This window comes from Lonchura striata, chromosome 19 (genome assembly GCF_050655825.1).
Source record: "Lonchura striata isolate lonStrDom1 chromosome 19, ASM5065582v1, whole genome shotgun sequence".
Lineage (NCBI taxonomy): Eukaryota > Metazoa > Chordata > Aves > Passeriformes > Estrildidae > Lonchura > Lonchura striata.
The window spans coordinates 11,453,693-11,478,977 of NC_140721.1; the positions used below are offsets into that span (position 1 = coordinate 11,453,693).

The following is a 25,285-nucleotide window of genomic DNA, read 5'->3' on the forward strand; positions in this document are numbered from 1 at the left end:
CCAGGAGATGCTGAGCAAGTCACGGGCTGGTGACACTGGGGTGAAACTGGAAGTTAACGGGAGGTGAGTGGTGATCAGAGGACTGGACAGCGCCAGGCAGGCAGGATGGGGACAGATCCTGCAGGCAGGGCTGCTGCTCCACAGAGGGGACTCAGTGGTGTTTGTCTCACAGGATCCTGGGCTCCTGCACAGGCCTCATGCAGGCCATCCGTGTCCTGGTCCTGGCCTCCAAGGATCTCCAGAGAGAGATCGTGGAGAGTGGACGGGTGAGCTGGAACAGGGGTGGGAGCAAGGGGGTGCTTGTCCAGCTGGAGGTCATCACACACTTTGGGACATGCTGCTCCAACTGTTGTCTCTCTGGGACTTCCCCACCAGCTGCCAGGAGCTCCTTGCCGACCCCAGGGGCTCATCCTGGTTATGGTTCCTGGGGTGTCATGGTGGTCCTGATCTCCCTTCCCTCACAGGGGACCCCACAACCCCCAAGTTCAGTGTGTCCCACCTCCCACACAAATCCTGAAAGACAGTGTAACTTCCTCCTTTCCCCCCAGAGCAGGGATTTGGGGGTGCTCAGTAACTAATTGTGCCTTTACGAATGGCAGGGTGCAGCATCCCCCAAGGAGTTCTATGCCAAGAATTCACGCTGGACCGAGGGTCTCATCTCTGCCTCTAAGGCGGTGGGCTGGGGTGCCACTGTCATGGTGTAAGTGACCCTGTCACCAGAGTAGGGAGAGGATGGCAGAGTCCTGCCATCATCACAGGGGCGGGACAGGGGCGGCAGGATGATGCTCCAGCTCCTCTCTGCTGTCCTGCAGTGACGCTGCTGACCTGGTGGTGCAAGGCAAGGGGACATTCGAGGAGCTGATGGTCTGTTCCCGGGAGATCGCAGCCAGCACTGCTCAGCTGGTGGCAGCCTCCAAGGTAGGAGCAAGGCTGCTCCCCTTCCCATGCTTCAGGGTGATGCTGGGGCACCATGTGATCATCCCAAATCCTGGGGCTGGTCTGCTCACCTGGCAGGGTGTGACTCCCTCCTCACTCCTGTCAGGTGAAGGCAGACAAAGACAGCGCCAACCTCTGCAAGCTCCAGCAAGCCTCCCGGGGTGTCACCCAGGCCACGGCCAGTGTGGTGGCCTCCACCAAGGCTGGGAAGTCTCAAGTGGAGGAGAAAGGTAAGTATTGGGCTTAGTCATGTAATGACTAAGGTTGGAGAAGTTCTCTAAGACGATTAACTGTTCCCCCACCATTAACCACGTCCCCAAGTGCCACATCTACATGGTTTTTAAATCCCTCCAGGAATTGTGGCTCCACCATGCTGGGCAGCCTCTGCCAAATTTTCCTTTCTTGGCAACCTAAACCTCCTCTGGTACAACTTGAGGCTGTTTTCTCTGGTCCTAATGCTTGGAGCACAAACCTGCCCCAAAACCTCTCCTCTTGGCACTCACCACTCTTGGTTGGCTGTGCCCCTGTGGTCTCTGCCCGTGGTTGCCCCTCACTGCCTCCCTGCATATCCCATGGTGCCAGACCCTGCCAGCAGCATGGGAACTGCTGGGGGATGTGACTGGAGGAGCAGAGCTTGAGGGGGGCTGGTGGTGTGTTTCTCCACAGATAGCATGGACTTCTCCAGCATGACACTCACCCAGATCAAGCGACAGGAGATGGACTCGCAGGTAGGAGGTTCCCTTGTTTTGAGAAACACACCCAGTCAAGTCTCTCTTGGGCTGCCTGGGGTGGGGCATCAAATCTGAGGTCACCATACCCAGCTGCCCCCAGGTAGCACAAGCAAAGGCAAAGCCCAAGGCATGAAGGCAGCAAGATGGGTATGCCCAGGAGTCACATCCACTTGGTCCTCGATCCCTCCCTGATGCTGTTCCCATCATGACATAGCAGCCCGTGGCCATCCCTGCCCCCCATGTGCTACCCACAGCACCCACCTCTGCCTGGCATGGGGCAGCTCTGGGGAATTTCCCTACCTGGGAAGCCCACACAGATCATTGTGCTTTCACCTGTCTGCACAAGCAGTTGCCCACCTGAGCTCCATCCCCTGCCCATGTCCACTCATTGGAGCGCTCATGGGATGCATCTCTGTGGTCTTTGGGCTCTATGTTGGGGGGATAACGGGTGTGAAAGGGGAGTGCTTGGCCCAGCTCTGTGCTGGGGTGGGCATGTCCTGGGACGTGTCTCCAGGTGCGGGTGCTGGAGCTGGAGAACCAGCTGCAGAAGGAGCGGCAGAAGCTGGGGGAGCTGCGGAAGAAGCACTACGAGCTGGCCGGCGTGGCCGAGGGCTGGGTGGAGGACGGTGAGTGGTGCCAGCCCTGCTCCAGCTGGGCAGCTGCTCCCGGAAAAGGTGGGGCAGGGTGGAGGAGTCCTGCCTGCCATCCATGGCAGTGAGGTTTTGCTGCTGCTGGCACAAGCCTGAGGATAGTTGGCACACATGGGCAAATCTATGGGGTCTCTAAACAGGAAAAACCCCAACATGTGGGATCTACACCATCCCCAGGCAGGGGACTCAGGTGCTGCTAGAGCAGCCTTGTGGTCTCAGAGGGATGGGGCAGAGGGGCAGCGCACCCCCCTGACCTTGTCTTCCCACTTACAGCTGCAGATTAGTACCAGTGGTAGAAGTAGACCACAGGGGACATCTGGAACCCTGTGGGGGACACCCCTGGGACCCCACTTGGCGCAGTCTGTTGAGAAGAATCCCAAGGAAGTGGTGCAGAAGCCCCCCTGAAGCACACATCCCCTGTGTCCCCCCAGGAGCTGCCTCCAGCAACAGAGCTGAGCCGCCAGCAAGACCCCGGAGCCGGGGCGAGGGTGCAAACCACACCTGTATTTATTAGAACTGCTGGGGGTGGGGGGAGGTGTCTACATGGGGGTCTTTAACCCTTTAGTTTTGTTTTTGCACAGATTCTGGGAACCCCTAGAGCCTTCTCTGGCTGAGTGAGTGGTTGGGCTTCTCTTGCCTCTCGCTGCTTTTCCAGCCTTAATCCAGCCCCTGGCTCGACGTGAATGTACCCCCGCCCTGGGAATGAGCATGCTGAAGGCCCCAGGGGTGCTACCAGGTGTGGGACAGCCTTTGGGGTGCTGCTGGACTTGGTGCTAAGTGTGCTCCACCTCGTCGGGGACGCCGAGTGCCTTTGGCCGCTGCAGGCTGAGAGGTGGTGTTCCCATGGGATACCCTGGCCAGTGACAGAGTATTAGGAACAGCTAGGAAAAGGGCAGCAGCAGGAGGGATGCTGCCATGAGCTCCTGTCCCTTATTCCAGGTCCTCAAAATGCCTCCCAAGCACCCCCCGAGTTGGGCTGCTCTGCCCTGACAGTTCACTGTGTTCATGCCAGCAATAAATCCTCCGCAAGGTGCTGCGTGTGGGTTTGGGCCATCACAGTGCCACCACAAGCCACCAGCTCCTGGGGACAGGGGGTGACTCTAGGGCAGCAGCACAGAAGGTTTGGGGGGAAGCCAGGAGCACCCCAAAGTCAGAGTAAGCAGCTCCCTGTCCCTGCTCACTTTGGTGCCACTCTGGTGTCATTCCCACCCTCTTGAGTGCAGGGGGACCAGGGCCAGCGTGGCTGTGGGCAGGGGTGGCCGTGGAGCTGGCACCAGCCAGGGAATCTTTGTGCCTTGAGCAGGGGACTCAGGGCAGGGGGCATCAGCTACCTCCAGGACCCCCAGCTCATCTCACTGCAGTGGAGACAGTGATGTCAGACCATGCAGCAATGTCCCCATCCCCCACAGTCCTGCTGGTGACCCCGCTGGGGCCAGTCTCCCTCCACTTGGGGTACTGAGGATGGGATTTGGCCTTTCTCCCTTTGGGAAGAGGCTGGGCTGTCACTGTGTGCTTTCCCAGCAAGGTGCTGTCAGCACCCAGCTGGCACCTGGAGCAGTGGGACCTGCCATCCCTCCAGGCAGCCATCCCACGTGCAGGGACCCGTTCCCTGTCCAGCCCTGCCTCTGGACCACCTCCTCTGTGCACCAGCCCGCTGCAGGCACCTGGGCCTGCTTCTCAATCTCCAACCCGTGCTGGCTCCCCTTGGACGCAATACCAACCATCCCATCCCTGCAGGACACACAGCCCCAAAACCCTCCCCGCTATTTCGGGGGAAGTCTCGCCTGCACACCCAACTACCTCAGGCCTTGGGGCTGGGGAGCAGCACAGAGGTTACAGTGGCAGTGGGGGCTTGGGGACAGCTGCACTGCTCTCGGCCTAATCCACTTGTCCCTTTTGTGTCTCAGCCAGCCGTGGGCAGAGGGTCCCTGCAGTGTCTCCAGTGATGGCACCTGGTGACAGGGACGGCAGGGGTGCCCCCCCCCCCCACTGCATGGCAAGTTGATTTGGGTTTTCATTGTGTGATAATGACCGCGTTGTTTGTTTTGGATTTTTCAATAAAGCCTTCAGCCCAGCCCCGCAGCTTGAGGGGGACACAGGGGACCTGTGTCTCAAGGGGGTTGTGGGCTCTGCCCTCATCAGTGTGCTCAGTGGCCCTCAAAATCACTTGGTGACCTGGGTATTGTTCTGGTGATGACCTCCAGCCTTTGCCCCCACTGTCCCACACCTGCGTGTCTCCATGGCCAGCCTGCATGTCACTTCTTTTTGCTGTGAGAGCACCAGGATGTGGTCCCAGCCCAGCCCTGCGGAGCACAGGTGACTTGGTCGTCCCTTCCTGGGAGGATGATGCTGCAGTGGGGAGGCCATGCAGATCATCCTGTCACCCCGGCAGAGCTGGGTGGCCCGTGGAGTCCACAGACAGGGATCTTGGGGGAATGTCCCCTCCTAAGCATGGTTGACCCACCCTGGGCAGCACCTAGAGTCTTCCAGCCTTGCCAGGGCCACCTGGACCCCTGGAGTGCAAAAAGCCCTGTGACAGCAGCCACTGCCCTGTCATTATCCCTGCTGTTGTCCCTGCCTGCCATGGTCCCTGTCCTCCAGGAGACAGCTGACTGGCAGTAGGGTGGGATAGCCCCAGGGGTAGCCATGTCTCCTGAGGAACGCAAGGGCTCAGCTAGCCAGAGAGAATTTCCCACCGTTCCCAGCTCTGTCCTCAGAGCAGGATGGTGGCAATGGCACCCTACAGCTGGGACAAGGGGACAAGCTGGACTGGTGGTGACTGGAGAGAAGTGGGACTGTGTCCCCGGGATCCTGCACATGGGGTACAAAGTCAGATACGGGGTCAGGATTTGGGACCTGTGAGGACGTGCAGGAACTGGGACAGCGAGACACAGAGGCTGGAATAGTATAGGGGGACTGTAGGGAACACGATGGGGGGAGGGACACAGCGGCTGTCATGGAATGATGTATGGGGGTTATTAAGAGACAGGACAGGAACACAGGGACCGGGAGTGGGAGGACATGGGAATTGGGATGGTAAAGAGGCCTGTGGATTGGAGATGGGAAGTTGGAAGCTGGGTGGAGGAGACGTGGTGGGGCAAGCTCGAAAGTCCCGGTGGGAACCGGGGGCACATGGCCCGGGGCAAGGGAGATGGATGACGGGGGGGCGAGGGGAAGACCCTGGCTGGGGAACTAGAGGGGAGGACAGGCGTGTCATTCGGGATCTTGGCGGTGGGGACGGGGTCGGGGCCTGAAACAGACCCGCCCGGCGGCGCAGAGCAGGCGGCGGCCAGCGGAGGCAGGGCCGGCCGTGCTCGGGGGGGCCCGGCTGTCCCGGTCCCGTCTCTCCCTCGGTCCCGTCTCTCTCCCGGCCCGTCTCTCCCTCGGTCCCGTCTCTCCCTTGGTCCTGTCTCTCTCCCGGCCCTTCTCTCTCCCGGCCCTTCTCTCTCCCGGCCCGTCTCCCTCGGTCCCGTCTCTCCCTTGGTCCCGTCTCTCCCTCGGTCCCGTCTCTCCCTCGGTCCCGTCTCTCTCCCGGCCCGTCTCTCCCTCGGTCCCGTCTCTCCCTCGGTCCCGCCTCTCCCTCGGTCCCGTCTCTGCCGTAGCCGGAAGCGCCGCCCGCCGCCGAAGCCCCGCCCCAAAAGCCGCTGTCCCAGCTCGCCCCGCCCATTAAGCCCCGCCCACCCACGGGGCCCGGCCCCTCCGCGCATGCCCACAGGACTCGTCGCGCCGAGGGGAAGCCCCGCCTACCGCGCGTGTCCCTCCCCCTGAGCCCCGCCCCGCAGAGCACGCCGGGAGCGGCGGGCGCGCAGCGATGGCGGGCGCGGGGCCGGGCGGGGGGCGGGATGGGGCCGTGAGGGCTGCGCTGGCCGTGGCTGCCGCGCTGGCGCTCGCCTTGGCCTGTCTGCTGCTGCGGGGCGCGCTGCTGGGCGCGGCGGCGCTGGGCGCAGCGGGCGCCTGGTGCGCCATGCGGCCCGGCCCGCCCGCGCCGCGCCCGCCCGGCAAAGCCGCCACCAATGGGGGCCCGGCCGCGAGGGCCGCGCCGCGTCGCCCCCAGCCCGGGTAGGCCAGGGGAAGACGGGGGTAGAGTGGACGGGGAAGCCCCCGACCGCGTCGGAGGCGCTGACCGTGCTCTGTCCCCACAGGGTCCCGCGCTGCCGGCCGCAGGCCCCGCGCCGTCGGTACCCGCTGCCGGAGGCCCGGCCGGCCGTGCCGCTGTGCTTGCCCGCCGCCCGCTGGGAGGGCGGCTCCCCCCGCAGCGCGCCCTGGGCCCGCCGGGCCGGGCCGCTCCGCAGCCCCGTCACTGTGAAAATCGCCCCGCCGGCCGTCGGCATCGCCCGCTCCCCGGCGTGAGTACAGGGTGACCGGTTATCAGCCGTGGTGGGGATCAGAACGCGCCGTGGGGAGCGCCCAGCTGGCTGTGCCCGAGAGCAGCAGCCCTTCCCGAGCGCTTGCCATGTGGCTGGGGGGATGGTGCTGTCCAAACCTCCGGAAAGGGCTGCAGGGGAGAGCTCTGTCCTCCCTTCGGGGATCACACCAAGTACCTCGGCCTGCCTCACACCTCACTCTGCTCTGTTCCACAGCCTGGAACAGTTGGTCTCGCCTCTGGCCTTGCCAGCCACAAGCAGCCCTGACCCGTGTGCAAAGGAGACTGTGCTGAATGCCATCAGGGAGAGCAGGAAGAGGGCTGTGGAGGAGGAGGAGGACCAGACTTTTGGGAATGATCAGGAGAACAAAAGAAGGTAAAAAGGGAGCGGTTCAAGTTGCCAGTGTGTTGGAAAGGTCGCAAATGGGATTCTTATTCATGAAGTGATAAATGGGATGTGCATTAGACCATGCCAGGCCCCATGAGACCTCGAGTCAGGGCTGGAAAAGTACTGTGAGAAGTGAACTGCAGAGAGGAAGCACCGCTGATCCATCACCCAGCCCTTGGTGCTGTGTCTAAAAGTCCTCCTCTGCAGTCACAGGAGTGTGGTTTAGGTATGGGTCCAGTGTGTTCTCCTGCCTGGCTTGATATGTTTTGGGAAGCCTGGGTGGGAAGTGGCTTGTCTCCTCACAGGGGTTTGAAGACTGAGAAAGCATGGTGGGAAATGTTGGTATCTGCTGTGGGCTCCATCCTTCTGTCAGCTCCAGGCTCCCAGGAGAGATGGAATTACCAGGTAGAAGCATTGCATTTGAAGAGCTCCAAGCACTTCCCTTGTGAGCTGATCTAGCAGAGGGAGGTGAAATGAGCAAGTAAATGAGACACTTTCTATTGCTTTTGTTACTCAAGGTCAGCAACTTCCATCCCTGAGTTCAAAGGAGGGAGGGTGCTGTGTTTTTGCCAGTGTCCCTAGGAAGGACAAGGAGTAAATCCTGAGAGCCATTGTCTGCCAGAGCCTTTCAAACCACCTACAGCACTGCTTTGCTATCCCACCCTCCTGCTTTTCCTAGAATCACAGGATGATTTGGGTTGGAAGGGACTTTAAAGCTCACCCATTGCCACCCTCTGCTAGACCAGTTGCTTCAAGCCCTGTCCAACCTAGCCTTGAACACTCCCAGGGATGAGGCAGCCACACTTTCTCTGGACAGCCTGTGCCAGGGCCTCACCACTCTTAGAGGGAAGAATTTATTCTGTATATCCAACCTAAAGTACCCTGCTTTCAATTTGAAGCTTTTCCCCTTTGTCCTATGACTGCACTTCTTGATGTAGCCCTTCTGTTTCCTTGAGATCCTTTCCCCTTCAGATCCTGAAAGGCTTCTGAGATCTCCACACCATCTTCTCTGCTTCAGGCTGAACAGCCACTGATGTCTCAGCCTGTTCCCATAGGGAAGGTGCTCTAGTCCCCTTGCCAAATTTGTAGTTCCTTTCTGGATTTGCTCCAACAGTGGCCTTGTCCTTCCTAGTTGTGTCCATGGAGGCTCTTCCATCTGGGCTGGGATAGGGAGCTGAGACACTGATTGGGCAGTGCCTGGGGCATTGTCCTGCACTGGGGCTGCTGCTGGAGGTAGCCCAGGGAACAGAACAGGATAAAGCAGGGCACACCGACCTCTGTCAGCACTGAATTCCCATCTCTGGATGCTTGGCTCATTGGATCAGAGCCCCACAAGAGCCAATCAGGACAACTACAGAATGGGTGCACAGACAAGATCAGCTCAGAGTATTTTTCTTTAAACTGTTTTTGTAATATGGTAATACACAGCTCTGCCACAAAAGCCAGTTTTGAAGGAATTAATGTCTGGCAAGCACGAGGAATGCTTGCAGATAGAAAATTTCCTTGGTGGACAGAAAGGAGCTGTGTCACCTGGAGAGAGTGGGATCACCTGTGCCTTGGGGTCAACTTGCCCTGGGCTTGAGGGGAGCGCTGGCCAAATGACCAAGTGACAGGGCTGTTCTACAACTTTAGTTCCACTTTACGGGAGGATGTCTTTTGTGATTTTGGCACTTCAGATTGTCATGAAGTCATAGTGGGAAGGGGATTTCAGTTTTTTACTTGAAATGTCCCAGGCGCTGGTTAAGAAGAGGTCAGAGGTGGGAGTTTCAGAGCTCAGGTCTGTTCAGAAAGACTGAGCAGCTCATTTCTGGAAGTATTTTGGCTTAGAGTAATGGATTTAAGCAATTTTTTTTTTTCTTACGCAAAACTACTGTGCCAAGCAGGCTGCTGGAGGAGCTCCTGGTGTTTAGGGTGAGAGTCGGCAAGGAGAGGCCCACAGGGAGAGAAAATCTGCAGCAGGGTGTAGATGGGAGAAAGCTCTGTCCTGAGTATTGGGTGCCAGGAAAAAAGCAAAGTTTGATCTCTCTCTGGGTACTCAGCCTGTCTTTCCCCAGGCTGGAGAGGTTTCCACACTGTCATAGGCTTTCACACTCTCTTCTCACAGGCGCCACGACAGCAGTGGAAGTGGGCAGTCAGCATTTGAGCCATTAATAGCCAATGGTGCCCCTGCTTCTCTCATACCCAAGTAAGTGCCCAACAGCCAAAAGCAACTGCTAGAATGGGAGGGAGCAAATGTCTGGGATCTGGAAAAGGGGGCTTGGGTTTTGCTTGCAGAGCCTGACTTTGGGGCAGAGCAAGAGAGACTGTGGTTGTGCCTTCAGTCTGTCACCCTGTGACAGCAAGGGTGTGCTGCTGCTGAGGGTTGTTTCTAAGCAGGATTTCCTTCCTCTATCTGCCCTGCATGAAAAGGTCTGGTGGGCAGGAGAGGTGAGGAGCTTATCAAACTTTCATCCCCCTCCAGGCCAGGCTCTCTGAAGAGGGGCCTCATCTCACACTGCCCAGATGACTGCTCCAACAAGAGGTCTCGCACCTCCTCCATGAGCTCCCTCAACAACACCTATGCTGGTGGGATCCCCAGCTCCATCCGCAATGCCATTGCCAGCTCCTACAGCTCCAGCCGGGGCCTCACACGGGTAGGAACACTGTATCTTGACATTCTTTTGGGATCCCAGCTCTGGGCTCATGAGGAGACACTGGTGTGGCAGGATGTCTGGACCCAGTGTGGCTCAACCTGGCAGTGTCACCACCCTGGGGAACAGCTGAGCTGTGGGCCATGGGCCGAGCAGCAATTACTTGGTTTTTGGAGGAGTCCCAGGCTGAACTGTACTGCTGCTTTTACACCAAACCAAGAACGAGTCTTTTTTCCCCCTCTCCTGCTACTTGGCCAGCCTGCTAGACTGCATAGATCCAGGTGAAGGAAAAAAATTAAAAAAGGTTTTGCTGTGCTGACATCTTTTCAGCAGTAGTCAGCAGTGTGGGAGCCATATGTTCCCACTCTGACCCAAGTCCCACCTGCTGACTGTGACGGAGCTTTGTCTGTGTGGGGAATGGTTTGCTCCAGGTGGTGGGAGGGACGGGTTTGCTGGGGCTGCAGAGAGTCTCACCCTTGCATTGGAATCCATCTGCTTTGAGCTCCTGGCGTGGAGGCGCTGGCTTCTGCCAGAGCAGCCCCACACACGAGGGTGTCCAAAGCAGTAGGGTGGCCTCTACCTGTGTCACACAAAGGCAAGGGCCCAGCAGTGTACTCTCTCCCTGCGTTCAGCCAGGGCAGTAAAAGCTCTGGAGGCTGCTTGTTCTTTATGTGCATTCAGCTTAGGGTGGCCAAATTTTGTGCTCCCTAAAATATGGGGGGGAGTATTGGTGAAGCAGGAGAAGCTCTGAGCTCATTGGGCTCAACAAACCTTGGCAAATGGGGCTTACTGAGGGTGAGCAGGGAGCCTGTGCTCTCTGCCAGACCCATGCCAAGTTACTGCTGGTATCTCTCTGCATTCCAGCTGTGGAAGAGAAGAGGTGTGAGCGTGTCCCCTCTGTCCAGCCCAGCGTCCTCCCGCCCCCAGACACCAGAGTGGCCTCTCAAGAAAGCCAGGTAATCAGCTGATGGCCAGCCAGCAAGAGAGCAGTCTTTCCCAGCCATCTTAGAATGCAAGTCCCACTTTCCACTGTAGCTGGGAAAGTCCAGACCCCTCTCCTACACGTAGTGATGTAGAGACCCACTTGTGTCAATTGGCCTCCCTGTCACCTTGTCGTGCTGTGGTGTGTCTAAGCTGTGTCACCTCTGGCCCACTCCCAAGCCAGGTCAGAGATTTCAGGACACAGTTGTCACCGTGGTGATGGTCCTGGTGGCATGGGCATGGCCTGGATTGCCAGATCATTAGGAAGAGACAGGCCCTGCTTTTTGCTATGTTAAAGTCAAATCCCAGGATCTGTATTTTAGTGCCTGCCTTGGAGCACAGTCTGTGTTCTCCTCTTTCCCAAGTCAGAGGAGCCTGAGCTTATGTCAGAACTAAAACTGACACAAGCACCTGGTTGGGTCCAACCTGCGAGGAGCAGTGACTTCCATCTGAGACCCCCCAGCTACCCTCCTGAGGCTGACTCATCTTGTGGAGGGTGCACAGGCTCAGCCAAGCTGAATCTGGAGCAGGAAGCAATTACTGTGCCTGGAGCTGGGCAAAGCTTTTGTCTTGAGATCTGTTTGCAGGAGGCAAATAAACACCAGGGATACTCGTGCAAGTGTTCAGCCTGTTCAGTCTCATCCTGCTCCCTGCGGACAGGGCTGGGCCCAGGGTCAACCATAACTGTCCCTCCTGCTTACACAGGGAAGAGGAGTCACATCATTCCAACACTTCCACCCCAGTGAAATCAGACAAGGAGCTGCAGACAGAGAAAGGTAGGTGTGCCCTGACACTGCACTCACGTCACCAGTGCAGGCAAGAGAGTGGGACAGGAAGCAGCTGAGGTCTGCAGTGGGATTGGCTTGAGGGGTCACCTGGAAACTTGCCCTATGCTGGTTCCAAGGCAGTGGCACTTCTGCTGGCCTCAGTGACTGCCTTAGTGGGATTTCCAAGTGATAAGGGTGTGCTGACAGTGTTGGGGTGCTAGCAGGTGCTTGGGAGTTGGCTTGCAAGGGGGAGCTCCAGCTCCCAACCCAGCTTGGATCAGGTGTCAGCCTTGATCCACAACCTACAGTGGTGTGAGTAGCACTCTTACAAATTCCAGTCTGAGCTTAGTCCAGTTCTTCCTCAGCTAAAACGGAGAGGAAATCCTCTGTATTTCTGTAGATGGGCCCCATGATATAGTGCCAGCTGTGGCATGTGGTTTGCGTAAGGCAGTGTGTTGGCACAATCCATGGAGCTAGGAAGGGGCCACTGCCCCACCAGCCTCATGTCATGGACCTACTGGATGTGAATCTGCTCTTCAGGGTATCACAGCCTTGTCCTCAGTTTCAAACCATGCCCCTGGCCCTGCCCTCTGAGTGGGGCCACCCAGAGTGGGTTCAGAAGGTACAGACCCATTGCTACAACCAAACACTTCTCTGCCCAGAGCTCAGCCTGACTTGTCTTCTTCTCTAGTTGTGGAGTCACCAGTGTGGAAGAAGCAGAATTCCCTGAGCCCACCTTCTGCTTCGGGAAGCAGTGGGAAGCGCAAGCGGAAGATCCCGTTGCTGTCATCATTCCGTGGGGACCAGCTGTTGCTGGTACGTTGCTGTCTCACAGCCCCTTTGGTCTTGCTCTGGCAATAGAATGTGCTCACTGCAATTTCTGCAGGGCTGGGGGCACACTGACCTGCCTGCCCTCAGGAAGGAGGCCCCGTCTTTGATCGAGTGGGAAGTGACGCTCTCCCCAGCCCCAGTGTCTGGTGGGCTGTGTGTGGTTGTGCTGCCTGCTGCCGGACCAGGTAATGGCCTGGGGAAGGCCTGCCATGCCCTGAGTGCCACGCCGGGGGCCCACCAGAGTTGGGGACTGGAGTAGCTGCAGCAGGACCACCTGCTTCACAGGGCTCACCACAGACAGTCGCCAGTACAGCTTCAGAGAGGCTCTGCCTGCTTCCCTGGGAAGGAGCTAAGCTGCTGCTGCTCTCTCTTGGCAGCCCCCGCCACCTCAACTTGGCTACTCCATCACCTCAGAGGACCTGGACGCAGAGAAGAAAGCAGTGCTGCAGTGGTTCAACAGTGTCTTGGAGGATAAGGCTGGTAAGGATGGGCTGGAAATGTGGAGGGGTAGGAACAAGCTCAGATCTGGGGGTGCTCTTGGTGCCTTCCAGCTGAAGAGATCTCATGCCTTGTGGTGTTAGGTGAAGTTGCCTGTAGGGTGTAGGTACAGTTCCCCTGCCTGCTGGGAAGCTCTGCTAAGGGTTTATTCCTCACAGCCAGTTGTGGGTCCTGACACCTTGCTGTTTCCCTGTAGATGCAGTCTCCAGCACCACTGCAGAGATGATGCCTGTGTCCAAACCGCCGGTGTTTGTTGTGACCTCCCCTGGGCCTCTGCCTGCCTCCGCAGCTCCTGCTCATGCCAGTTCCTCACTTCTGGACAGTTTAAAGAAGATGCAGAGCAGCCAGGCTGTATCCACAATGCCAGGTGAGGAAGAAGAGGAGAGTTGACACAGTGGAATGCCAGCAGAGTCAGGCAGGTGCAGCAGGAACTCCTCGTTGCCTCTGCATGAGGCAGCTGACTAAACCCTCTGTTGAAGTGCTCTGCTGGCAGCAGAGCTAGCATGCAGGGCTTGAGGGGACACCTTTGGGGATGTTGAGCCCCTGGTCCTGCTCGAGGCTATGGTAACCATGGAGGGCTGGGTGTGATGGGAGCTCCGGGAGCCTTTGCAGCCTTGCGTGGGTACCTGGCAGAAGGGTGGGCTTCTGAAGGTGTCCCCTTGTCTGTAAATAAGCTCTTCCTGCTTTCCAGACTCCAGTGGAACTGCAGCAGCATCCCAGCCTCCTCTGTCAGCTGCACAGCCACCTGCTCCTGTTGTGTCATTGGAGTCCAGCTCTCTGCCTGCCATCTCTGCTGACACCAAGCCTGTGTCTCTATTGAGCACACCTGCCCCCAGCGCTCCCCCTGCGCTGGTGGTGCAAGCCCCCAGCAGCCTGGCCTCTCCTGTGTTCACTGAGCTGGGCCAGACCCCCAGCAAGCCTCCCTCCTTCCCAAAGCCAAGCATTCTGTTTGAGATGCTGAACACCCCACCAGCCAGCCAGCCAGCAGTGACTGCAGCCACTGCTGTGCTCACCACGGCCACTGCAATGCCTACCATGGCCTCTGCCACACCCACTGCATCCACTGCTGTGCCCATCCCGCCCACTGCCACCCCCACCACAACCCCCATCTTCAAGCCCATCTTTGGTGCTGTGCCAAAGAGTGAGAACGCAGCAGTTTGCACGGCTGTCACTTCCACCACAGCCACTGTGCCTGTAAGCTCAGGCCCTGCCTCAGCATCCTCCACATCCTCTATATTCAAGCCCATCTTTGCCAGCATTACTGCAGCTTCATCTCCAGCCAAAGTCTCTCCTTTCACCTTCAAACCTGCGGCACAGCCAACCTCAGAACCAACAACTGCCTCCACATCTGCTCTGGCAGGAATCACAGGTCTTCCCAACATCATCTTCACCACTGCAGCTACAGCTGCTACCACCCAGAGTTCCTCCACAGATGCCACCATTAAACCTGTCTTCAGCTTTGGACCGAACCCGCCTGTTTCCGCTCGCCCTGCCGCCAGCGTGACTGTCACTGCTGCCACCTCCACCAGCACAACACAGCCCTTCTTGTTTGGGGGCCTCTCCAGCTCTGCTCCCAGCACAGAAACCAGCTTTGCCACCTCAGGGCTTGTGTTCCAGTTTGGGAAGCCACCTCCAGCCACAGTCACTGCCACCACCAGTGTCCCAGGAGGCCCTCCCTTTGGCCAGGTACCTTCAAACTCAACCACCGTGGGCTTTAGCATATTTGGGAGCACTACACTGACCACCTCTGCCGCAGCCACCACAGCTCAAGCGCCGCTGACATTTGGCTCCTCCGTTTCAGCTTTTGGCAGCTTTTCAGCCAGCGCAAAGCCACCACCACCGTACCCCAGCACTGGGAGCCAGCTCACCTTCAGCACTGGGGCTGCTGAGAGCCAGGTGCCCACCAGCAAACCTGCTTCTGGCTCCATCAGCTTCACCCCCTCATTCAGTTTCGGAGCCCCCCCAGCACAGTCAGTAGCTCAGTCAGCATTTGGCAGTGGTGCCCAGCCAGCCTTTGGCACAACCAGTGCCCAGGGCTCCTTTGGCACCAGCAGCACCCAGGCAGCATTTGGGACCACCACTTCAGTGTTCTCTTTTGGAACAGCCACCTCCACCACATCCAGCTTTGGTGGCACTACCCAGACCACAAGCAGCAGCACCAGTGCCACTGTCTTTGGTACCACCCCATCTCCATTCACTTTTGGGGCCAGTACCCAGCCGGGCCCCTCCACCAGCGCCTTTGGGATGGGTACACCGGGCCTCAGCAGTGGGTCCCCAGCTGTGGCCTTCAGCTTTGGGGCTGGGCAGAGCGGGCCAGCCCCGGCAGCAGCACCCTTTGGCTCATCTCTGCCACAGAGTGCACTGGGAGTGCAGGGCCAGAGCACGCCCTTTGCCTTCACCATGAGCAGCACTCCCAACAGCAAGCCTGCATTTGGAGGTGAGTCTTTATGGAATCATGGAATGGGTCATGTTGGAAGGGACCTTAAAGATAACATTGATCCATCCACGACTCTGCCATGGGCAGAAACACCTTCCACTAGACCAAGTTGCTCAGGGGCCTGTCCAGCATGACCTTGAATATTTCCATGATGGGATGGGAGCAGACAAGCCATCTTGAGGTTCTAGAGTTGGGCAGTAGTATTCCTGATGGACCATGTCAAGGCTCTCAGGATCCACAGTGCTGGTGAGGTCAGTGCTTCTGCCATGCAGAAGCAAAGGGAAGACACTCCCATCACTCCCTGTAAGGATCCTGCCCTTCTGGGGAGGGGAATCCCTAAATTCTGCTAATTGGCCCCTCTGAAGGCACCAGCTTCCCAGCTCTGCCCATCCGAGTGTCCTACAGGGGCTGAGGTTGTCTTGAGTCCTTAAGAACCAACTGGAACACCTTAGCAAGCTGGAATGCTGCCAGCCAGCAACTGCCATCACTTTATGCTTGCTCTCAGGGTTTCCCTAAGACTTCAGATCCCCACTGGATAGTCCTAGCTCCCGTGGAACTGAAAGCCCCACAGTGAGCAACTCCTTGATCTAGAATGGCCAAGGTCTTTTTTTCTCCTTGGCAAATCCTTCTGTGCGGCACTGCTGTTTAGAGAGCTTTGGGATTACCTGGAGAGTGTAACTTTTTGCATTAAAAGGGCTTTTCAGGAGCAGAGGCTGGTTCTAGGGAATGGATTGTGATGCTTCAGCCCCCCAGAGAGCATCCTGTGCCTCCTTTGAGTTCCACCGGCTCCCAAAGGCTCTTTCTCCTTTGCCAACCCTGGCTCACAGTGACGTCTTGCTTTCCAGGATCTCCAGTGCCCACCTTTGGGCAGGGCACACCTGTCCCTGGAGCCGTGGGCAGTGGGAGCAGCACCCTTTCCTTCAGGACACCTAGCACTCCTGCCTCAAGCTTTGGAGGAGTCAGCACTTCCTTTGGTAAGGATGGAGTTGGTGCTCCAGCCTTGGGGAGCTCATGGATCAGGGTGTGCCCTTAGGCTGGGGACAGTGGTAGGGCCAGCTTCTCTGGGAGACGTGCTGGGCTCTAAGGGCTGCCAAGCCTTCTGTTCCTCCCAGGGTGAGGATGGCACTGATCCCAAAGCCAGCAATCTGAGCAACCTTTCTGCTTCCAGGTTCATCCACTCCCGCCTTCTCCATCGGGGCAGGATCCAAGACGGGCACTCGCCAACGGCTGCAGGCACGGAGGCAGCACACCCGCAAAAAGTAACCCTAGTGCTGCTGGGCTCCACTGGCTCTCGTGTGGGGGGCTGTGGACTGGAGCTGTCCTTATACTGAGACCATGCCCAGTCCCTGACACCCACTGGAGACCATGCTGGATAAACCAAACTCTTGTTACTTGAACAGTTCCAGAGCAAAGGCTGGACAAATTTCTGTACATAATCCACAATGTTCTTTCCCTCAGTTTATTTTGCCTTGTTTAATAATATGTACATTTCTCCCCATTTGCTTCTTCTAGCTGTTTCCGTGCTCCTCCCCAGCCCTCAGCCAGCCCCAAGGCCATGTCCTGCTCAGAGCTTGGCCAGTGACATGCTGTGGTTCCGAGCTGCTGTCAGACACTGTCTTAACCAGGTCCTGAAATCTTTCCCATAGGTCATCCCATGGCCTGGTGAACACAGTCCCATGCCTACAGCCAGGGTTGGTTCCAACCTGGCTCTGTTTTGGTGCTGCAGGTGACTGGCATGGGTGCGGCTGGGTGCCACCCCTGGGACCTAATGTCCTGCTACCTCCAGCTGAGGACATGACATAGCCCAGGACCTGGGCTGGAGGCATGGGGTGATGATGGGGGTCCCCCCCACCCCTCTCCCTTCTCTGCTGCTCCATGGGGCTGTGGGCTGCCCCCACCCTGCTCCCCAGTTCTGCTTTATCCATGCTCCTGTTCCTGCACTCACTGAATCGAATTTGGAGGAAGAGCTAAACCGTGTGTGTGGCGGCATGTTGGTTATGCCGGATTTGCTGTTTGGAGTTTCTTTTTTGGGGGCACCAGTCCTTGGGGGGAGACGTGCCCCAGCTAATTGGGTGTTGACAGTAGCATCACTGCGTGGCTGCTCATGCTGGGGAGTTGTCCCTTCCATGTCATGACTAAAAGGCAGCTAGGACAGGGGATTCCAACCGTGGCAGTCTCTCCACTCCCTTCCCTTCTCTCCTAGTACCTCTTCAGCACTTCAGGGGGCTCTGGAATTGCTCACAGAAGGAGTCCAGAGCAGATGCATTCTCCTCTCCATCCCAAATCCAAGTTGTTTTTAATTTTTCAGCTCATCTCCATCCCAGTGGGTTTTACTAGCTCCTAGGAACTGTGGTGCTGCCTCCCCTGTCCCCATCCAGCCAAGAGTGGGATTTCTCCCTTCCCTGCATTGGAACTTCTGTGGGAAGAGACTGCCGGAGCTTGGGGTCACCAAAGAGCCATCCCTTGCCCTGGTGAGGGATGGGTACTCCATTCCCAGAAATGTTTTGCTGCCAGGTTTTTACTCTCCGAGCCGTGTGAGTGTGTGTGTTTGCTGAGGTCTAAATTAAAAAAAAAAAAAAAAAAGAAAAAAAATCACAAATATTTAAACATTTTTTAACAAAATAAAAATTTATTTTTATATTTAAGCTAAATTGCCTTCAAATTCCTTCAAGCTTGGTTCAGTGAAGTTGCCTACCCCATAGCTGTTAGTGTTTAGCTATTCCTGCCCTGGCTGTGCCTGCAGGAATGCACTGTGCTGGGAAAGGCAGCTGCATCCTGCAGGCTCTACCATGCTCCCCCCCCTGCATTGTTCATCATCCCCTTCCTTTTAAATGTGACGTATGTGAATGTGACTAAACCTTTTTTTGTTTGTTTTTTAAAGTTTTTTAATTATTTCTCTGAGGGTGAGGAGCAGGAGCTATCATGTTATGGTGCTGAGTGCCAGGGTCAAGGCATCTCTTCCAGCAGAAAGGACAGGTGATGGGCTCTGTGTGACATAGTGGGGACACAGCCCTGCAGTAAGGGGACATAGAAGACCTGCAGGTGCTGGTGGGAATGTTCTGGCCATCACCAACCAGCATGGCTGAGGATGCAATGGGCCAAGAGCAGCCAGGCTGGGAAAATGTGTCCTTGGGGTTGGAGGAAGCAGAGGGCAAGGGGCTAATGCCTGCCAAGACTGACCCTGGGTGTCCTTCCCTCTGCTCCAGTTAGGATTCTTGGCCAGGAGAGCACCTGCTCCCCATCCTCGAGGTGCCTGGGTTTGGCCAGGTCAGCTCTGAGAAGATGGGGATGAGCTAGGACAAGGCTGAGGGCACCCTGGCTCTGGGTCCTGCCCCCAAGTAGCTTCCACACATAGTCCCACACACCCATGAGGAGTTAGGCTGTTCCTTCCCTGCCACACACGCCCTGCTAGGAGAGCCCCTTGTGCTTGGCGGGAGGCTGGGTTTTAACTGACTGAAGACTTGGATCATTCCTGGTGTGGCTGATGAGGATTTTAGTGTGAATGTGCAATTTTTGTTTCCTTGCTTCTTATGTCTCTGGTTTAAAATAAAATGACTGTGTTCACTTGGCTGTGCTCATGTGTGTTTCCTAGGGCTGGGATTTCCAGAGCAGGGTGGTGCTAGTGGAGTTCAGGTGCAGCACCCTCTGGTTCGTATGTCCATGCTCCCCCAATCCAAAGAGAGGGACAGGATTATTATTATTTCACCTTTTTCCCCCCACTTTGCCTCTACTATGAGCAGTGGCAATTTCATGGCAGGACTACACAAACACACTGGAAAAAAACTGAAGAGAGAAACTTTTAATCTGCTTCATCCCTACAGTGATTTTTTTTTCAGGAGGGAACATGATAAACCACCCTTAACCCAGCTGGAGGACCCCAGCCCTGCAAGGTGCAGAGTGAGGATTGCCTTGGGGGCAAACTTGGAGCAGGGAATTGGCTGCAAGGGGCAGCCCTGGGTAAGTAGTTGCCCCTTCCTGGCACCAGGGTGGTCCCAGTGTTTGGCACTCAGTCTCTGGTGTTACAGAATTCTCACTATTGACTGCAGGTAGCACATGTGTTCAGGCCAGTATGTGTCCCCAGCTGTGCAGGGGGTTGTCCAGAAAACGTTGTTTCACTCTTTAACCCGCTGCTTTTTCTTTTTCCTCTTGGGAGCTGCCCCTGGCTCTGTTCCCTCTCCTGGCTGTGGGTTCTCCTTGGCTGCTGCAGGCAGGGAGCTGTGGACAGGAGCAAACAGCCTGAGCCACACCCCGACATCGTCCCCAGGGTGCCCAGAGTGCTGACCTTGGCCATGGGCCCCCCCAGAAGCAGCTGAATTCCCCCCCAGCCCCCTCTCACCTGGGGGCAACAGCCCCTTCCCTGCACCGCTCCAGCACAGCCACAAAGAAACCGTGGGTGAGAGTCTCTGCGGGGGAGGCACGGAGGCAGCTCTCTGCTCCAGGGAAGGCTGCGAGCCCTCGGCAGGGCCAGGATGGGAAGGCAGTCACCAGCCTGCAGCACAGGAAAGGGGTCAGCCCCAACCCCTGCTCTGCACCCCCCAGATCCCCTGAGCCAGACTCACCTGAAGGCCGAGCCCCACTCCTGCAGCACAGCCTGCACCACCTCCTCGTTCTCTTCCTGGTGCAGGGAGCAGGTGGAGTAGACCAGGCGCTGGAGAGCTGGAAAGCTCAGGGCATGGCTGAGGACGCGGCGCTGGAAGCCAGCCAGCGCCTGCAAGCGTTCAGCACTCGGGGCCACCTCCTCCCCTGGCCTGCGGGTCACCATCCCTACAGGACAGGAGCTGTCACTGGGGGTTTACACACCCACTGCCCAGTTCCAGGTGAGCAGCGGGAGCCCCACACATTACCTGAGCCACTGCAGGATGGGTCGAGAAGGATGTGGGTTACTCTGCTGTATTTGGGGTCCCTGGGGTCCACAGTCAGGAAGTCCTGCTGGACCAGCTGGCAGCCAGTGACCCCTGCCCGTGTCAGCAGCGTGTTCATGGTGGCCACACGCTTGGGGTCCACATCAAAGGCAAAGATCTGTCTGAAGGCAGAGCCAAGTGCCCAAGACAAGCCATGAACAGACCGCCTGGCCGACGGGAACACTCAAATACTGGCCAGGCAGACCTTGAGAGCTGCCTCCCCTCTGGCAGGGTTATGGAACAGACGTGACTTCATGTCCCCTCAGGTCCTTACAGTGGCCGAAAAGTGACTGGCTCACCTGAGTTGGTGACAGGCTGCAGCTCCTCCTGCCACCTTCTTGTGGGCTGGGGGGGGACCAGGGCCACCTCCCCCCTTCCCTCCACCCCTGCACACAACCCTGCCCTCACCCCTTGTTCTTCAGGATGGCAGCCAGGTGGCTTGTCTTGTTTCCAGGGGCAGCACAGGCATCAATTACATGGGAGCCAGCAACAGGGCCAAGGAGGAAGGCAGGGAGGCAGCTGGCCTGCAAGAGAGCAAAGACCGTCAGAAGGGTGGGCAGAAACATCTGACCCCTCCTCGGGCATGGCTGATGCTGTGGGGTCACAAAGACCACCATGACACAGGGCCAAGGCCACCACCACGCTCCACCAAAAGCCTTGCCCAACCCACAGCCCCCTGCTGCTCCCAACTCTCACAGGTATTTATTTTATAGCCCAGGATTTCATCCTGAACCTTCAAACAATGCAAGCAAAGCCCCAGGGGAGTCCCACAGTTTCTGCTTTGACTTAAATGCTGCAGCAAGCTGAGCCATTGTGGAAGAAGCTCATCTTTCATCCCTGTCAGTAGTTTCCCTGCCCCCGCAACTTTCTGCTCCCCAGTTCCCTCACCTTGTCCTGCAGAATTATGTGTCCTGAAGTATACAGCAGGTTGTCATGGAGGTCTGTCTGCGAAGGGAAAACCAGCAGCTCCGGAAGATGCAGATCCAACAAGAATTTTTTTCCAGAAAGGGCCTTCAACTCCTCCACACTGTCCATGAGACACAGGGAACATGAATACAAAAATCCCAGTGCTCACAGCAGAGCCCAGGCTGAGAAATCCTTCATCCCACAGCTCCTCTCCAGCTACAGGCAGCATCTAAGAGTGGGGAGTGATAGAGACCCCAAACCAACCACTCTGAGCACCCACGTTCAGCAACCCTTCAACCCACCAGACTTCATCCCACTTGCTGACATTCTGGGAAAGGTGGGATAGCAGAAATACCCACCTGGTTGCCTTGCCCAGATAGGCATATCCCTGGCACTTGAAGAAGTCGATCACATCGTCCACACAAGTCTTCAGGGTGTTGACCCGGACATAGCGTGGGACCTGGGAGGCTGCAGGGGCCGGGCAGGTCAGACACAGATCCCACTACTCCCAGGGTGCCCACCCCGCCCGAGCCCCCTCACCTGCGGCGCTCACTGCCTGCTCCGAGGCCAGCAGGTCCTCGTTGCGGCTCACCTTGTGCCGCACCTTCATGCGGGCCAGCTCGGCCTCCAGCCGTGCCCGGTGCCGCCGGGCCAGGGCCTTCCAGCGGCCGCCGCACTTCAGCCCCTTGCCGAAGAGCAGGTCGTACACCAGGACCTGCGGGAGGGGACGAGGTGAGCCCGGCCCCACCGCCCCAGCCCACCGCGGCTCCGGGACACCGCGGCCCGGGGAGGGATGCCCGCACCTTCGCCAGCTGCGGCGCCAGCTTCTTCTCGGCCCGCAGCAACGCGGCTCCATCCAGCAGCTTCTCCAGCACCGCGGCGTAGCGGAGGGTCTCGGACACCAGCGCGTACAGCTGCCGGACGTGCTGCGGAGCAGCCAGCGGTCAGCGCTACCCCCCGGCCTCCCGGGGCCGATTTCCCGCCGCCGCCCGCCGGCCTCCCGAGTGCGATTTCCCCCCGCCGCCCCGCACCCCCGTTCCCTGCGGGCGCACCGGGAAGCCGCTGTTGTACACCAGGCTCTTGAGGCCGCCCTCGCCGCGCTCCAGCCGCAGCAGCACCTCGGCCGCCGCGCTGTACAGCGCCATGCGCGCCCGCGTCTCTTCCGCCGGGGCTGCCGGGGCGCCAGGGGGCGCGCGCGGCCCCGCTCCGGGCCCGAGGCCGGGGCCGGGGCCGGGGCCGAGCGGGAGGAGGGCGCGCGGCGGGGCGGGCACCGGGCGGGCACCGGGCGGGCACCGGACTGACACCGGGAGGGCACCGGGCGGGCACTGGGCGGGCACCGGACTGACACCGGGCGGGCACCGGACTGACACCGGGAGGGCACCGGGCGGGCACCGGACTGACACCGGGCGGGCAATAGACTGACACCGGACTGACACCAGGAGGGCACTGGACTGACACCGGGCGGGCACCGGGCGGGCACTGGACTGACACCGGGCGGGCACCGGACTGACACCGGGCGGGCACGGTGCGGGCACCGGGCGGGCGCTGCCGGCGGAAGGCCCCGGGTTACAGCCCCCAGCCAGCCTGGTCACCCCAGTCACCCCCGCCACTCTGGTTACCCCATGTGATAAACGCCAATCACTTGGGGGTTTTTTAATTTTAAAAGTTTAATAATAATAAAATGGTTATAAAAATAACAATACAATTAGAGTGTTATGTGTAGTAGATACAATTCGCGCCATTTCTAGTATGATATATGTGATATTGAATATTTGTTGGAGTATACACGTTTGTATTAGGAGTCCCCCCCCCCTCCCCTCCCCCGCAGGAGAAACCTGGTGTATGTTGAAACCCGATTTACAAGTAAAAGGATGTGGCTCGGCCAGCCGGGCGCTGATCATCGGTGAAAGACCCGAGATGGATATCATGGAAATCCTCGGGCAGATACATGTGAATGCAGGCTACCCTAAATTTCGTCAAGAGATTCACCAACTCCTGACACTGAATTGTTCTTCATCACGAAAAACGAAAATCTCATTAACCTATGGACTCTGAATAGAAGAAAAGACTGCTTGCTGAAATCTTGGCCTCGGGCGGAATTTTCCCTATAAAAACCGCTTGTGCCAGGATGTAGGTGTGTGGGCATAGGGGAAAACTTCTGCTGAGGCTGACTCCTTGTGGCACACACAGGGCCGATTCCCGGGCTCGGCTCTGTCTTTTTCTGTGGCTGGCTAGATAGAATTTGACCGCTAATAAAATTATTTTTTTCCTTATTTTTAATCTGGCTGAATAAATTCTCATTTATAGCATGGTGATCCCAGCCTCCCTGACCAACCAATCATCCTGACCATCCTCGTTACCTCGGCCATCCCAGCCACCTCTATCACCCCAGTGACCTTGGTCACCAGCCCCGGACACCCCAGCTGGTCCCTGTATGTGGAAGCATGCTGACATTACTAGTGATTGTTAAACCCTGTGGGTCATAGGTTGGTGGGGATTTGCTGCAGACTTTGGTGGTGTTCATGCTGTACTCAAGCAGAGCAAAGCATGCCCAGCCCTGGAAAGAGGGGCCTGCTCCAGGAAAGAGATCTGATCTGAGAAAGAGGGATCTGCTCCAGGAAGCTGAGACCTGTATATGGAGGGTAAAGTGTTATGAACAAAACAGCCTGGCTGGGACACTTGGCTCGAACTAAGTACTGACATTGAAATGTTAATTAGCTAATCGCTCCTGGGAATCACCTACACCCCACCCAAACTAGGACTAGGATGCAAAATTAGCCAGTGGAATCATGGGAGGGGGTTTTGGGGATGAAAAACACCCCAAAATGAAAAAGAAGGGCACAGTGGAGGGGGCTGGATGGGTGTGCTGGTTGGGGAAAAGGGAACCCCATCCCTAGTCTGTGTTTAACATGTCACTATAACCTGCAGAGGACCAGATTGGACTGGGCTGTGGGAAGCAGGCACAAAGAATCAGACATTTTACCTGGTGTTATCTGCAGGGCAGGATGGGGATAGTTGCTGCTGTACCTTGGCAGCAGATTGTGCATATCTCTCTGCCCTTTGGCTACCAGTGTGCCAGCAGGAAAGGAGAGAGGATGGTCTGCGGGGACTGCAGATACAGACTGGACACCTCTTTTTCTTTGGCTACCAGCATGCCACGGAGACTCCAGGGACAGATTCTGCAACTTTCTCACCCTGTGGCTACTGGAAGAAGCTACACCACCCCCCCCACCGAGCTGACTTTTTAATAAAGAGCTGACCACTAATAAAGGCATAAAACCTGTTCATTTCATAAAGGATACCGCAGAACAGTCACCATAAGGTGTGGAAATCTAGAGCTTCCCTCTGGTTGCCCTAGCAGGTCCGGGACCCTGGCAGGGGTCAGGAGCCCCCTGGACAGAGCCCCCAGAGACACTGTCTGTGATCTCTGTCCATGGAAAAGAGTTTTCAATCTTACAGCATGATTTACAAGCTCTGAGTGTTTGATATAAGTAATAATTAAGTGTGGCATGGGTGCAAAAGTAAAGTAAGTAGATTAGGGGTCCAAAGGGGACCAGATGAAGGAAATTGGGTGTGCCTTGTCCTTTTTCTCCTTCTTCATGCCCTCCATGTTTCACTGTGGTGTTGGCATTTTTCTGTTGGTTCAGGCTGGGGACACACTGTTCAACGTAGGTGACAGATATTGGCACGTTCTTGTAAATCCAGCCCAGGGAGTTTCTGGTATTTAATGTTTGTAACATCCCACTGAGGGCAGAGCCCCACACGCTGCCCTGCAGGACAGAGCTGGGCAGGGCAGCAGAACATGTGAGAGATAAACAGAATAAACAACCTTGAAACCAGCACAGATGAGTTATGACTTCTTCTTTGGTAGCAGGGCTCAGAGACTTTCTACAGTCTCAGAATCATCAATACCTCAGACTCCGACATGACCCTGTATGAATTCCCACAGATCTCTTTGGAGTTATCTCAGCACATGGACATCATTACAAAGCCTGGCATCACTCAAGTGATACTTCTAAGTAAGAAGCAGAAGGAAAACATGAAAAGCACATTTATCTTGGAGATGGGGGCCTGGATTTGGGAAGCTCTGCCCCAAAAGATGTGAACTGAAATCTCAGCCGCTCCCATCAGCCTCAGGGAGCACAGAGCAGTGTGTATCCAATCTGTAAGGACCAAGAGAAGAGCCAGCTGTGTGTGCTTCCCACAGCAGCCAAGTCCCCATAGGACTTCATTTATCCCCACTGCAGCAGAGAGCAGAGAGAATGT

At 57.2% G+C, this 25,285-nt stretch overlaps 3 protein-coding genes across 7 annotated transcripts in view; 2 read left to right on the forward strand and 1 right to left on the reverse strand.

Annotated features, from left to right (window-relative positions):
* The window catches only part of HIP1 (huntingtin interacting protein 1), a 44,218-nt gene extending 39,763 nt beyond the window's left edge, over nucleotides 1–4,455 (forward strand). For all 5 annotated transcript variants that reach the window (XM_021540378.3, XM_085557670.1, XM_085557669.1 and 2 more), the window contains 8 exons: nucleotides 5–63; nucleotides 173–266; nucleotides 600–700; nucleotides 813–918; nucleotides 1,043–1,166; nucleotides 1,603–1,664; nucleotides 2,182–2,293; nucleotides 2,591–4,455. In XM_021540378.3, the coding sequence (XP_021396053.1) occupies nucleotides 5–63; nucleotides 173–266; nucleotides 600–700; nucleotides 813–918; nucleotides 1,043–1,166; nucleotides 1,603–1,664; nucleotides 2,182–2,293; nucleotides 2,591–2,601 (669 nt within the window). In that variant the 3' untranslated portion in view covers nucleotides 2,602–4,455. The remainder of the gene's footprint in view (nucleotides 1–4; nucleotides 64–172; nucleotides 267–599; nucleotides 701–812; nucleotides 919–1,042; nucleotides 1,167–1,602; nucleotides 1,665–2,181; nucleotides 2,294–2,590) is intronic.
* Nucleotides 4,456–6,113: 1,658 nt separating this feature from the next.
* On the forward strand, nucleotides 6,114–16,710 carry LOC110475905 (nuclear envelope pore membrane protein POM 121). The gene is made up of 13 exons (XM_085557667.1): nucleotides 6,114–6,376; nucleotides 6,460–6,663; nucleotides 6,898–7,056; nucleotides 9,173–9,253; nucleotides 9,530–9,701; nucleotides 10,563–10,654; nucleotides 11,385–11,455; nucleotides 12,138–12,262; nucleotides 12,655–12,757; nucleotides 12,972–13,142; nucleotides 13,467–15,212; nucleotides 16,058–16,186; nucleotides 16,381–16,710. Exons 1-13 carry the CDS (start codon nucleotides 6,129–6,131, stop codon nucleotides 16,473–16,475), a joined length of 3,396 nt encoding a protein of 1,131 aa, XP_085413793.1. The 5' UTR covers nucleotides 6,114–6,128; the 3' UTR covers nucleotides 16,476–16,710.
* Nucleotides 16,711–18,996: 2,286 nt separating this feature from the next.
* Nucleotides 18,997–22,180, reverse strand: NSUN5 (NOP2/Sun RNA methyltransferase 5). Its single transcript, XM_077787457.2, has 10 exons — nucleotides 22,072–22,180; nucleotides 21,823–21,945; nucleotides 21,560–21,734; nucleotides 21,379–21,487; nucleotides 21,002–21,140; nucleotides 20,522–20,637; nucleotides 20,057–20,235; nucleotides 19,772–19,976; nucleotides 19,549–19,701; nucleotides 18,997–19,427 (listed from the first exon to the last, which is right to left on the reverse strand). The coding sequence occupies exons 1-10, from the start codon at nucleotides 22,162–22,164 to the stop codon at nucleotides 19,325–19,327; spliced, it is 1,395 nt and encodes a 464-aa protein (XP_077643583.1). The 5' UTR covers nucleotides 22,165–22,180; the 3' UTR covers nucleotides 18,997–19,324.
* Nucleotides 22,181–25,285: the final 3,105 nt, after the last annotated feature.

Bases quoted from the DNA above. Each gene is read 5' to 3' on its own strand.
- LOC110475905 (XM_085557667.1), top strand. From the start codon at position 6,129: ATGGCGGGCGCGGGGCCGGGCGGGGGGCGGGATGGGGCCGTGAGGGCT. The intron at 7,057-9,172 runs GTAAAAAGGGAG...CTCTTCTCACAG, and splicing joins GATCAGGAGAACAAAAGAAG to GCGCCACGACAGCAGTGGAA. The intron at 9,254-9,529 runs GTAAGTGCCCAA...ATCCCCCTCCAG, and splicing joins CCTGCTTCTCTCATACCCAA to GCCAGGCTCTCTGAAGAGGG.
- NSUN5 (XM_077787457.2), bottom strand. From the start codon at position 22,164: ATGGCGCTGTACAGCGCGGCGGCCGAGGTGCTGCTGCGGCTGGAGCGC. The intron at 21,141-21,378 runs GTGGGTATTTCT...TCTCATGGACAG, and splicing joins TATCTGGGCAAGGCAACCAG to TGTGGAGGAGTTGAAGGCCC. The intron at 20,236-20,521 runs GTGAGGGCAGGG...CTCTGCCTTCAG, and splicing joins GCCATCCTGAAGAACAAGGG to ACAGATCTTTGCCTTTGATG.